This window comes from Podarcis filfolensis (assembly GCF_964270895.1).
Source record: "Podarcis filfolensis genome assembly, chromosome: 1".
NCBI lineage: Eukaryota > Metazoa > Chordata > Lepidosauria > Squamata > Lacertidae > Podarcis > Podarcis filfolensis.
Genome location: NC_139604.1, coordinates 80,065,493 through 80,079,913, shown reverse-complemented (window position 1 = coordinate 80,079,913; position 14,421 = coordinate 80,065,493). Strand labels below are relative to the sequence as shown.

Here is a 14,421-nt window from a genome sequence, read left to right as displayed (position 1 = left end):
GTATGCAGAATTGCTGACCAAATAGTAGATCAGGATAGATCAGCAAACGGAGCATATTATATGAAACAAAAATTTATAAATAGTAATAGTTCACCTTTTGCCAGCTCTTGCCTTAGTTTCATAACAGCACCAAGGTCACAATCAGCAGTTGCATATGCATGAGGTATGGTGGTTTTAGATTCTGTTAGCCTCTGAGCAATAACTCTTCTAATATTGCTAGCAGGGACTTCAGTGAATGTGCCCTGTAATAAAAAAACACACATTGCACATACTACATTAAAGGAAGACAAGTTCAATGAAATATGCTAATAGCAATAAATAACAAAGTTTGAATTTCAAAACAACATTGATGGTGAAAGCTGGAATGATGCAATCCACCCAGAACCATCTCTGCCATAAGGAAACTTTTCAAATGACCTCTCATCTTTTTGAACTCATTCCACACTTTTTTATTTTTATACTGTTGACACAAGTGATAGATGCATTTTACTTGAAGGTGTGCTCCTGGCCAGTTCATTTGTCCCCTACAAAAATGAGGAAAAAGCCTCAACAAGTTTGTATATCTCCCACAAGTCTTTTTTTGTGTGTGCAATTAAAAAAGAGCACCTGTGTCTTCTTGGATAGCCCTGTATATTTTCTGGAGTTTCCATGATAGGGAAGCGATAGAGAGCCGGGGATGCCTTTATTAACTGCAGAAAAAGAAAAGGACTAGGTGCGGCTGAGGGCCGTGAGGCTCTTTTTAAATTCCCACCAACCCAAGAAAAGGAGGGGAAGGAAGGAGAAAAATGCAGCAGGACCACAGAATTGTAGAGTTGGAAGGGACCCTGAGGGTCACCTAGTCCAACCCAACGCAATGCAGAAAACCCAATCTAAGTAGATCCTAAGAAATGCAACTCTTTTTAAAATGGAGGTGGGGTGGGGTGGGGTGGACCCTGCCCACCTTATAAGCTTAACTAATATAATTTCAACAGTGCTATGTGACCCCTGTTCACCTGGGGACACTTGTGCATGCTTATCCATGTCCCTGTGGTGGACAGATGCAATATGTTCTGTCTTCTTTCAACTGGGATGTGACAGATTCTAGAATTCGCTCCCTTCTTCTTCCTTGGCATCTCTCGAGTCCAGTCTGTATGTCACTATGACAGAGATAGCCCTGTATCTATCTATTCCCCTGACCAGCTATTTGAACGAGATACTGTGATCTGAATATGAAGATCCCTCTTTGTTAGTACAAAGCTTCCTCTTATTTTAACCCACATTACCGTGTTTTGTTTTGACCTGTCTGAAAATTCATGGGGGAAAGGCAATTCTGCCATAGTTATTACCACAGAAGCAGGTCGACCTGGCACAGAAACAGGTGGAGCCAGAGGACGAGAAGCAGGAAGAGGTGCTGTTGCTGAAGGCACTCCAGGTTGTTGTGCAGGGAGTGAAGAAACCACTGGCTTTGCTGCTACAGGTTTCCCTTTCTGCTTCTGCTCTAAAAGCTTGAGGGCATCCCTGTTGTTTAAATGACAATGCAAACACACCTTAGAATACAGTAAAAGCAGAAACGCAAAACAACCCACACCCCCAAATTAAAAACTAAATCTCTAATGCTAATGAGGATTGCTGTGAACCCCAACAACTGTTTGAAATATTTGTAAAGTTCTTTTCGTCTTCTTCTTACCAGAGCCACTTCCTGCTCCAAGTAATCCTCAACAATTATGGGAATAGTGGTTCACTAATATGCCAAGTTGTGGTATGGGGAGTGGGGGGAAAGAGCTTTTATCATCTTTCTTCCGCTAAGGCTACCTTTCAATTTTCTTTTTGCCCTCGAGATATATATTTCGGACAAGCCACATCCCATAGTGGAATGGGAATTTAATCCACGACAACTTCATCACCTTTGAAATCAAATGTGTAACTTGGGTTGGGAGTGAGGGGTTGGAAACACAAAAGCTTAAAACGTGACAAGGCTGTGAGTTAGTACTGCAACAACACCTTAAAAATGTAGCTGGCAGCTGACCTGCTTTTTATATCACAAGACTAAAACTAAAATTAAAAACCCTGGGTGAGAAGACTGTGTGGAAAGTGCTTAATCCAAGATTAGAATTTATGAAATAGAAAACGAACACATTTTTCATTTTGATTTCCTGTGCACGCAAAGTCTCCCTGCCCTGCCAACACCTTTTCTAGACACTGCTATTATTCTGTCCAGGGATTATGATGCAATATATACAGAACGTAATCTTCCCACAAGTTTGGTACATGAAATGCTCAGTACAAGGTACAGGTAAAGTTCCATCAGCAAATAACAAATTCTCCAGGGATGTGTATGCTGCCAGCCAATGTACTAATGTCAATTTCATGGTTAGAGAAACAGAATCACTTTTTGATTTTTAAAAATCTTACTCCAGTTATTTAAAAAGTCTTCAGATATGAAGAATTTAAACAAGTATCCCAAGAAGTTAAAATATTCAAATATGAGTAATTTGATTTATAACAGATTTTATTAATCCAGTGTACCAAACAAATCTTTCAAATGGTGCCATTTCCGTAAGCATCCATGAGGTGGGCAGACTGTAGACTGGTGAGATCTCCTCTTTTTATTTACTGAAACACAAAGGTTTAATTGGTGCCTGGTCCAAAACAGTGGCTCAGGAAGGCAGAATTGAGGAATAGGGTTCTTTTTACATAGCTCAGACCAACAATTGGTTTACTGTAACAAATTGAACTTTGAATCCTTTAACACAAAAATCATTTCCCACAAATCTATTGCAAATCATTCAGAGATGAATAACTAAAAGTTGATCAACCTTGTGCTCAGCACTGTTGTATTTCTCATGTATCATGAGAGATTTCTCATCTAGTCAGTCCATACAGCCCCCTCCCCCCCACTTTACAATTATGGCTGCACATAAAGCTACAGTTATTATAGTCAGCCTAATACATTAAATAGAACAGTACCAACTAAACATTATTCTTCCTCTCAGCCATTTCTCAGACTGGGTAATATGCAGCTCAAATATCCACTGTACTTTACAAGACACAAGACAATTTAGAAAGTTACTGGCGTATTTAAGGCTTCTAAAAATATGGATTGGATCCAGAATAAGTTGAACGTTGGTCTGCTTCTTGACGAGTCATGTGACCCATGCTGCACTCTCAATGTGGAAGAAGCACTTTTCTGGGGCGAGAGCATGGAGCAAAAGCGCAGCATCGAAAATGGCCACCGCGATCTCACCCGAAGAAACAGGATGCCCCATTTTTTTCCAGGGCACTTGGGTGGTATGTGCTGGTTTCCTCACCAAAAAATAGAGAGCCATCTTGAGGGATATGCAGTCCCTTTCCCCACATCCTTAGGGTGAATTTTCACTATAGCTAAGGAAATATCTACATTAATGGTGGCTGACAAAGCTTCCCATTTAAATCGGGTCCAAAACCATGTTATATGTTGACATTTCCTTTAAATGTGGTTACAGCAGAAGGGAAAGAACTTGATTCAGAGAGAGGGAGAGTGAACTCACATTCCTGAGGCTGGTTCCTGAATTTTTAACCATGATTTAGAACAGGCACCCCCAAATTCGGCCCTCCAGATGTTTTGGGACTACAACTCCCACCATCCCTAGCTAACAGGACCAGTGGTCAGGGATGATGGGAATTGTAGTCCCAAAACATGGGAGCTGGGCATGTTTAGCCTGGAGAAGAGGAGGTTAAGGGGTGATATGATAGCCATGTTCAAATATATAAAAGGATGTCACATAGAGGAGGGAGCAAGGTTGTTTTCTGCTGCTCCAGAGAAGCGGACACGGAGCAATGGATCCAAACTACAAGAAAGAAGATTCCACCTAAACATTAGGAAGAACTTCCTGACAGTAAGAGCTGTTCGACAGTGGAATTTGCTGCCAAGGAGTGTGGTGGAGTCTCCTTCTTTGGAGGTCTTTAAGCAGAGGCTTGACAACCATATGTCAGGAGTGCTCTGATGGTGTTTCCTGCTTGGCAGGGGGTTGGACTCGATGGCCCTTGTGGTCTCTTCCAACTCTATGATTCTATGATTCTATGATTCTAACATCTGGAGGGCTGAGTTTGAGGATGCCTGATTCAGAGGAAGTTAACTTTACATCCATACTGGCAAGATTATAACAAAAGTATCATTATTTACCTTTTTGTTTTATCCTCCTTTTCTCTTTAATTGGTGATTTAAAAAGAATACCTAGAAGGAATTCACTGCCTCAGGCTGTGATGATGACTACTAGCTTAGATGACACTTAAAGATTGGCTTTTTTGCACATCACAGTAAACCACCATAAATTGCTTGCCATGATTGCAACTGCTTTGCTAGCATATGAAAGAACAAACCATGATTCCAGGCTTAGTATTATATACAGGCACCAAATGGTTACACGCAGTAAGCCTAAAATAAGCCTAGGCTACATATCATGGTTTGTTGGGAGTAAAACAAAAGCCACGATCCCTGGTTTGGGAGTAACATTAAAGCTAGAATTGAAGTTTGTTTCCTCCACACACCGGCCCCCAAAGGCATATTCATGGCAAACTGTTAACTATGGTTTCCTGTGACATGTGAAGTGGGTCAATGCTATCAGCAACGGGATTAAATGGAACCTCAACGTTCAGAGGTAATATCAGATACTAGAAGCAAACAACAGAATTGAGGTGCTACTGACTGCAAATGGTAATAGACTAGTTAGGATTTTCTGTCATTCATTCTCGTTCTTAAGGCAACTGTACTATTTTCTTATTTTGCACTACAAGACATCATTGGAAATCAAAGCCAGAATACAACTGTATGTGTGAAACCTGTCAGTGGGAAAAAAAATAACCTTGTTCCAAGTTACATAGATGCATTTTGGTAGGTAAAGAACAAAAAGAAGCCTGGGGAATTATATTACAGTGTTCATATAATGGAACATTGACTATTTTTAAAGACTGATATAATAAAGCCATAAAATTTTACAGTCTTCAATTTCTTAATTCAAAAAGCCATAACTAGCTTGTGCAGAAAGAGTGGACAGCTTAAAATAGCTATTAAGAAATTTATACTGCTAGCTGCATTATTAATAGATTTTTCCTAATTCACAGAGATTTGAAAGTTGTGGTTGAAAGAAGTTTTCACCCTCATTCTCATACGATAAAATACCACTACCAACTCTTTCATACCATTACCAGCTTCAGTGACTTTGGAATAATTAACATATTCAAAGCACTATAGAAAATCTTAGTAACAGTAATAAATAATTACAGGGTTCAACAGGACAGGCCATTTGTCAGCCAGAAAGATGCTTAAATGTACTGAAAATTACATATATATCATACATATATCTTCTTTTAGATGCCACAGTACCCCCATAAAATTTAATTGCTTCCCCTGCGACTTGCATAGATAATATATTGCTGCTAGTTATGAATTAATTTATTTGTGACATACAGTGCTTTAGTTAATAATTATGGGAGCCAATCTGGCTCATTAAAATCAATAGGGGTTTTGCCACTGATTTTTTTAAATATATTTTTATTTCAATGACGTATGAACTTCAGCCATAAACATCTGGCCTGGTGTGCGAGCTTCCTTTTCACTATTGTTTAATTTACACAAACAAGTGTCACTTTGCCTTTTATTAGATGTTCTCAAAGTATGCTGTATATAGTTATTTGATCTTTTTTTAAAAAAAATGCTATAATAGGTTGTGGATAGATCCTTATCACTGGAGGAAATGTGGTTATAGCCCAACACTTGGTGTATAAAAAAATACAATTCATATTCCAATTTTGCATCTAAGCTGGTTTCCAGGATTTCTTGGTTTGTGATACAAAAAGAGCAAAGGTATGTTTTAAGAGGACAGAAACTGCTTCCGCTAAACTGTATAGAGGTTAGAACAAACAGACAATGTATATATTTCCAAATAAAGGTAAAAGCCAGTATTATTAAAACCAAATACAGGTTCATGCTAGTAAAGATTTTGTGGTAATTGACCAATGAATCCTTTATATGGAATCCAGATCCATTTCCACAATTAATTTGCAAGATAGAATGCAAGGGATTTAGATACTTTAACTGGTTAAGATGTCAGGGCCTATAAAAATTGTGTCTTACTGCCACCTGCAGTTCTGAAAAGAACCAGACAGGGAATTATCGAGCCAAATACTGTCAGTAAGATTAGCAGAATAGTGTGAACAGAACAACTAAGAGGGTTCTTTGTAGCTAGTGCTTTTTTCTAGGGGTACTCAAGGGGCAAGCAGTTCTGGCACCTTATTTTCTAGAAGAAAAGCACTGCTTGTAGGGCCACGGCTTCAACTGGACTCTGAATTTCTTCTCAAAGCTACATAAGCAGGTTTCAGTTTGGATGCCAGGCTAGCACTGGTCCTGAAATTTCTGCACTGGCTGCCAGTGAACTACTAAGCCCAATTCAAAATGTTAGCTAGTGTACCAAGTGTTAATGGTTTGGGGACTCAAGCACCTAAGAAAGCATCTCCCCCATGTCAACCATCTTGGGCCCCACAATCAGTAGGGGACACCCTCTTGGTGATGCTCTAGCAGCTGTGCTGTTGGCAATGACCTACAGCAGTGCCTTCTTGGTGGTAGTTCCCCGTTCGTGGAGTGCCCTGCCTGGTGAGGTGTGTCTCTCTCCCTCATTATTGACTTTCAGGAGAAAATTTAAAGATATCTATTTACCCAGGTATTTGATGGCTGATAAGATACTGGCCACGGCAATTCTGAAATTAGTAACTGTGAGGGGATGCGATGGATTTGAAATATTCTAAATTGTTTTAAAATGTTTTTTAAAATAAAATTTATTTAACATTGTATTTTTTTAATGTTTGATGTCTGCTGCCCTGGGCCCCTTTGGGAGGAAGGACATTATACAAATTCAATAATAAATAAAAGATAGATTTCTCAAGTTGTAGTTAAGTCACCTTCAAGACGGAAAACTGCTGAGGTGATATCTCCCACATGGCAAGTCCATCTTTACACAATTCACTAGTTTCCCCTCTGGCTTCCACACAAGTTGTCATTTTACTGACTAACTACAGCTGCCATGGAACATTCAGTCTTCTTGGCAGCTACGGCCAATAACATTCAGCAATCCAACTACCGGCATAAAGACCATGAACTGCAATCTGTAAATAACATCCAGGCAGCAGGCAGTTGTCATGTGCACACTGAATGTTACTTCTATGCACAGAACTGCTGATTCATGCATGTTTAGGGACTCACTTCCAAGTAGGCAACTTTGCCCATAGTTCACTTATTTTAGGATTTATTTATTTTTCCTACTGAAAAGGGTTTACCGAAAGCATAAGGGTTGCCTAACCCATCCAAGTAAGTTTTTTTATCGCTCTCTCACATACAAGAGATCCATGTTTACCTGTTCCTTGCAATACAACTCAAAGCAGATGTGAGAGCAAAGTTGGAAGAATGAACAGCCCTTCTGAATTTGGCAGGTTTCCAAACAGCATGGTACATACATATTATGTAGAAACACACCCGCCCCTATTTTTAATATTCAAACATCCACAAATATCACCTGCATTCATATTAAGACTATGGCCAGACTCCAAAGAACTGTGCAACTAATTCCACACACACAAGGGACTTTTGGCTTGTGTCTTTCAAGCCACAGATCCCTTTGCCATAACTCCAAACCTAGGAAACTTTGAATTTGTGATACAAATGGCAGGGAGAGGCTATTAAAAGTGTAAAAATCAAACTAACTAGCCAAGCTCAAAACCTTGGCTACACCTATAGTAGCTTTCTAAGATCCTAGTCCACATTTTTTCCTTTAAAATAGGAATTGGGTTTTTAAAAATTATGTAAACACTGGATAGCTAATCAAATAGAATGAAAAGTGCCAAAATTACTAAATAAAGTAATGCTGCCTAATCAAACAGAGGAAACTATTGACATACCGTATTTTTCCATCTCCAATTTAAGAAAATGGGGAGGAGATGGCCCCCGTGTATAGGACGCTCCCAAATTTTGGACATTTATTTTTTAGGGGGGAAACCACTAGTCTTTACACGGAAAAATACAGTAATAATCCACCAAAAACACTTCAAGGTATTCCAAGTCACAAATGAATATGGGAATAGTTCAAGTCTTTGATTGCTCAGGGATTTTGAACAGGGTATCAATAGAAGAACTGTATGCTTAATTCCCACACACTCCCAAGGAAATGGCTCAAATACACAGGATATATGTACTGCCATTCCTTTGAGTTTTGAAAAGAGCAGCCAAGGTAAAAAATAATTGCTGAACGTATCATCTACAGAATTTGAGTCTTTTGCTTGTCAGTAATGCCCACATGCTATACTGATAGTAGCCACCATTATGAAAATAATTGCAGACAGCTTATGCAATTACACAGCTTTGTATACTACATAAAACACTTGACTGTCCAGTAAACATAAAAGTTAATTGGGTAACAACATGCTAATAGGGAAACCTGAAAGAGAAACAAGAACAAGATTTGATGGCAGCAGTGATTAATCAAGGTTTATGGTAAGTGCCAATGTGAATATATATTTGTAGGCATTGCAGTACTTTCCAGGACAATGATACAACCCACCACATTATGTGTGATGAATTGCACTTAATACTGAAACTGGATGGCACTGGATATATATTTCAATCTTTTAAATTTCTTGCCTTCAAGAGATCAACAGAATAATAAACAAGTTATACTGCAAACAGACACTTGCCTTGCTGCCTTCAACTAGTAAGCCTGACCAGCCAGACAAAGCAGTAATAATTTCATTCAAAAAATGTCTGAGAACCCCTGTTCTGTGATAGTTTCACACCAGAAGTATCAGGGCTGGCCCAATACATTTTGTAGCCTGAGGTGAAGTAGCCAATGACATTTCCCACCTGTCTGCAAGTCAAGAACCGAGGGTCAGCCAGGTTATTTTGGCATCTGAGCTAGCAAACGTCATGAACACCTTTTCTCCCACCCTGGCATTAAAAATACAATAATAAAAAAATTAATAACTTGTTACCCTTTCATGACACCTGAAATGTGTTGCCCGAGATAGCTGCCTCACTATACCTATTAGTAGCGCCAGCCTTGAGAAACATCTACTCTGAATCAGCAAAGAACCATGTATTTAGATACTGTACAGAAATAGCACCAGTTGCATTTCACTGTACAGTAGCTCCTTGGGTAACGTAAAGTTCAGGTTGCAAAAGCAGCAACCCTGGAAGTGTTTCGGCAATTCAGTTCTAAGGGCAATATCCAATGCCCTTGTTCCATTAGCATAGGCATAGGCAAACTCGGCCCTCCAGATGTTTTGGGACTACAACTCCCATCATCCCTAGCTAACAGGACCAGTGGTCAGAGATGATGCGAGTTGTAGTCCCAAAACATCTGGAGGGCTGAGTTTGCCTATGCCTGGATTAGCACAACGATTGATGCTTGCGCAATATAACATTCCCCTCTCCCCTCCCTTCATGTGCTCCCTACATCTGCTGGGATTTGGGAAGAGTGCAGGGCACATGCCCAGCAAAGTTTCGTTGCCCAAGCATAAATCCTGGAATTTATGGGACATAAGACTTTGCAATAGTTTAATGCAAGCCTTAGCTGCACGGCATATATTTTCCCAACCAACATTCATTCAAATCTGTTTATCCACACATAAAAAAAAAATCCATACACGGTTCGTTTTTTTTTAAAAAAAACAATAACTATGAGTGAATGTGTCCCTCTTTTTTACCACAATTTAGTAATTTTACAGTGATGATTTAAGCAGCAAACTCCTCTTTTAAATGGGCTATTCCAAGACAATTTATTCTGTTAAAATAAATAATAAAGGTAGGTGTTGGCATGTGTGTGTTTTAAAGGCATTTCTCTAGCTGCAAACATTCCCTCTACTCCTCTAGCAAAATCTGTGGTACATCTCCATGGCTACCAGGAAAAGTTAATTAGATATCTTTGTGACCTAGAGGGTTCCCACCTGCCACGAACTACTTACATACCATAATTTACAGTTACACTTACATAATGACTAAGCTTCCTGATAATGAGCTGCTATTACAAATGATATAACATCCACACAGCTCACTGTTCTGTTTAAATCAGGTCACAATGTGAACGAAGCACAAGCTGTGCTGCTTCTCATTGTTGTTTGTTTTAATATATAATTTCCTAAACCATTTAAATCTAGGTCTTGACTTGGTATAGGTCTATAACAGTATAGGCAGACAATTTTTTCTAAGGAAGTGGGAAAGCAGCCTTCAAAGCAGAGGTTGGATGGCTGCCCATCAGGGATTCCATAGCAAAAGATATCTCCAGTGGTACCTCTGGTTACAAACTTAATTTGTTCGGGAGGTCCATTCTTGACCTGAAACCGTTCTTAACCTGAGGTACCACTTTAGCTAATGGGGCCTCCTGCTGCTGCCGCGCCACACGATTTCTGTTCTCATCCTGAGGTAAAGTTCTGAACCCGAGGTACTACTTCCGGGTTAGCGGAGTCTGTAACCTGAAGTGTTTGTAACCCAAGGTACCACTGTATATCAGCAGTGGGTTGGACAAGAAGGCCTTCGAGAAACTGTTCCAACGCCATGGTTCAACCAAGTTATGTAATTGCTGTCTACTTGAAAAATCTCAATAAATTCAAAACCAAAGCCCTATACAGTGGTACCTTGGGTTACAGATGCTTCAGGTTACAGACGCTTCAGGTTACAGACTCCGCTAACCCAGAAATAGTAGCTCGGGTTAAGAACTTTGCTTCAGGATGAGAACAGAAATCGCGCGGCGGCAGCAGGAGGCCCCCATTAGTTAAAGTGGTACCTGAGGTTAAGAACAGTTTCAGGTTAAGAAAGGACCTCCGGAACGAATTAAGTTCTTAACCTGACGTACCACTGTAATTCATCTGCTACTAATCTATTGATCACACAGGTTTCACTATCAGAAACAGCTTAATCGGGACATCAGAATCTTTTGTGGCTGTGGAATGTGTGATGCATAAACTAGTGGCCAAAATTGTGTGAAACCTTTTGGGAAAAGTGTATTACAGAGGTTTGATGGCTCATAACACCACTATTTTTTTTTTAGTAACGTCATAAATTATATATCAATGGGAAGATAATTTAATGAAGAATGTAATGCAATAAAGTTTGTTCAATTATCTGTATTCTATCAAAAGTTATAGCCAAATAACCAGAAAAAGGAAGCACAACTTGCTTAGGTTGATATGCAGTAGCTTTCCTTCACTTGAATGTAGCCAATGTGCACGAGTGTTTAGAGAGCCAATCTGGTGTTAAAAAGGTAAAGGGACCACTGACCATTAAGTCCAGTCGTGAACGACTCTGGGGTTGCGGCGCTCATCTTGCTTTACTGGCCAAGGGAGCCGGCATTTGTCTGCAGACAGTTTTTCCAGGTCATGTGGCCAGCATGACTAAGCCGCTTCTGGCGCAACCGAAAACCAAAACCAAAGCAGCACATGGAAACGTTTTTTACTTTCCTGCTGGAGCGGTACCTATTTATCTACTTGCACTTTGACATGCTTTCAAACTGTTAGGTTGGCAGGAGCAGGGACCGAACAACGGGAGCTCACCCCGTCATGGGGATTCAAACAGCTGACCTTCTGATCAGCAAGCCCTAGGCTCTGTAGTTTAGACCACAAATCTCAGATATACACTTTCCCCAAAAGGTTTCCACAATTTTGGCCAGTAGTGTACATTGAGCTCCACTACCCACTAGCCTTTCCCATTCATGCCAATTGAGTTAGATGTTAGTCTTTTCCTGTCAAGACTCTAGACCTAGCAACTTCAGCCCTTGCCTGCTCGCTTCCTCCTATATGAGGTTTTGCTGCAGTCTTGCTTTTCTCTTTCACCCTTCCTTTCTTCTACTACACATATATACCAATATATTTCAGAGTTCAAATATGCCACAATCTAATAACAATTAGAAAATCTTCCTAAGATAGCTTCCAATACCTGTTTCACTGGACCTCAAATCAGTCTCAACATCTACCTAGCATTGATCCTTCTTACAAAAAAAAAAAAATTGAGGAAGAAATATAAAAATAAAGGAAGAAAGGGGTGAACAGATGCCGTACTCTTTAGTGAAGATGCTTCGAGGACCTGAAGGTGTGCAACCGCTTGCATCAAGTCCATGTGTCTCCAGAATGTTGCGAGCAGCAGGACTTAACCGAAACCTACAGACAAAGCAAAAACTGCATTAAAAAGGCACATATTTAAAAACCTGTCAATTTTGGTAAAGGAGTTTATACACCATCATCCTATATTTTAATTCTGAACCAAGCCTTTGTATGCTCTCACTTTTGTAGTCAAAATGACAACAGGCAACACACAGTATCAGCAGACTTGTGGTAACCCTGAAGTTAGTAGAAGTAAAAAAAAAAAAAAATACAGGACAGCCAGAATATTAAACAACATATTTAAGAATGTAGCATCTAAAAAGAAGCACATTTGATCATCCTGTTGCATACATATAAATGAACTTTAGAAATCCACCAATACCTGGATGAGCTATGTATCTGTGGACCCTATTTCCAGACTAATGGCTCTTTCTCTTATTGCCAGGAAACTATCAAGTTGTACAGCTCTAGCTATGCATAATTTTGAATGCTTAGAAGTTGATTGTTTTCACATACACAATTGAAGATTATACCAACAAAAAAAAATTGACCAAAACACTCTACACATTAAAAATAAGTTGGTAGGTATATCTCCCATCACAACCATATAACTGAGATTCTGAAATGTGTTTAATGGAAGAAAAAATAATCACGGGGAACACTCTTTCCTAGAGCGTCACTGACAATCAGACCAGACAATACTTGGCTAAATGGACCAACGGTCTGACTCAATATACAGCCCTACAAAAAAGTTAAATCCTTTCATCTCCAAGCAAATCCAAAAAGACATGGGGCATTTACCTCAAGGACCTCCTTGACATTAAAGGGTTCCCCATCATGCAGAACGTCACAAGCTCAACCACAGTATAATTGGTCACTTATTTCAATGCTTTCTTTCAGCATTGCTCATTACATTCTGAAGTGAAGGATGTCTGTTAAGTCTTCCAATGTTATGACACAAGTATTGGAAGGTCTACAACCACAGCACAGTTTTCCTCATTTCTTCTGCTTTGTGTAATATCTTGCCTGATGAAGAGTTCTGAAAGCATGTCACTATTTTGTGACATTTTGTTTGGTCCTAATAAAGATATTACCTAACTCTGGCTTTCGGAGAGTTTTTTTTATTCTTATGGACTGACATGGTTACCCTTGCTTTTTATATTACTTTACTACAGCCAGTACTGCTAATACCACTGCTATCACTGAAAGTTCACAGGGGTATTAAAACTGGTCTCTTACCTCCATGCTTTAACCAAGGTTTGTTGGTTAAAGATTCCTGCATCTTCATCCAAAAGCACTGCAGTACTACCTCCGGTTACGTAACCCTCCGGTTACGTAAACTTCGGGATGCGAAAGCGGCAAACCCAGAAGTATTTTACCGGATCCCGGTCCACAACCAGAGGTACCACTGTACAATTTTTCTCTTTTGTATAGCATGCAAATCTACAGGCATAATCACTGTTTTTGCCATAGCTTTGCAGCAGTATTATGGGCACTGAATTTGGTTATCAAACGCTAACTTTCTGTGGGGCATGATCAAAAAGTGCAAGCCTTGGCTCAAAAAGTGTGCAGAAACTCACTGTAGCTTTCCAGGATGGTGTTCCACTTTATGGGCCAACGTTACTGAAGGAGTGGGAGGTGGGGCTGCTGCTGCTGCTGGCGCAGCAATGCTCGTTTCAGCTGGTATTTCAACTTGCTTCCAGTCTTGTCCTTCGTCCACTAGCAAGGCGATTAGTTGACCCAATCGCACATTTCTGCTTCCTTCTTCCTTCTGAAAATGGATGGGGGTAGTGGCAGAGAAATCAGGTTGATGTCTACATACACACACCTGTACCTAATGCAAATGTTTTATAGTTGGGAAAGAGAAATATGCTCGCCTGCACCCACTCAGCAGCTTCACCAGCCCTACCACTTCTTCTAAGGGGCTAGGACTGCCTGGTCCTGCAGGATATATAGCAGAAGGTTTAACGCTAAAAGTTAAATACAAGCCCATGAAAGAACCAGAGTATTTTTTAGCAGCCAACCCGGACCCTGCAACAGAGTCTCATATTGTAGTTAGTATAACTATGCCATGCTCCTGAAGTTAGTTGCAGAAGCTGTAGCATAGACACAAAGCAAACTATTTCACACTGCAATTCTAAACATATGTATCCAATCAAACTTATCTCAAGTCTCCTACTGATTACAGTGAGACTTGTTCCCAATAGGATTGCACGGTCAGAAACATGCTGTACTGAGGTAAATATGCTAAGTAAATAGTAAATATGCTTACTGACATGGTCCCCAGAAACAGATAAGGTGACAAACCTGTGTCTGGGCTATACCATT

The 14,421-nt window shown here is 39.9% G+C and overlaps 1 protein-coding gene across 2 annotated transcripts in view; it reads right to left on the bottom strand.

The window, feature by feature from the left end:
- Positions 1–14,421, bottom strand: part of PDHX (pyruvate dehydrogenase complex component X) — a 46,105-nt gene that overhangs the window by 19,336 nt on the left and 12,348 nt on the right. For both annotated transcript variants that reach the window (XM_083602580.1, XM_083602581.1), the window contains exons 4-7: positions 13,674–13,864; positions 12,052–12,150; positions 1,326–1,497; positions 95–242 (exon numbers count right to left, since the gene is read on the bottom strand). In XM_083602580.1, coding sequence (XP_083458706.1) covers positions 95–242; positions 1,326–1,497; positions 12,052–12,150; positions 13,674–13,864 — 610 coding nt within the window. The remainder of the gene's footprint in view (positions 1–94; positions 243–1,325; positions 1,498–12,051; positions 12,151–13,673; positions 13,865–14,421) is intronic.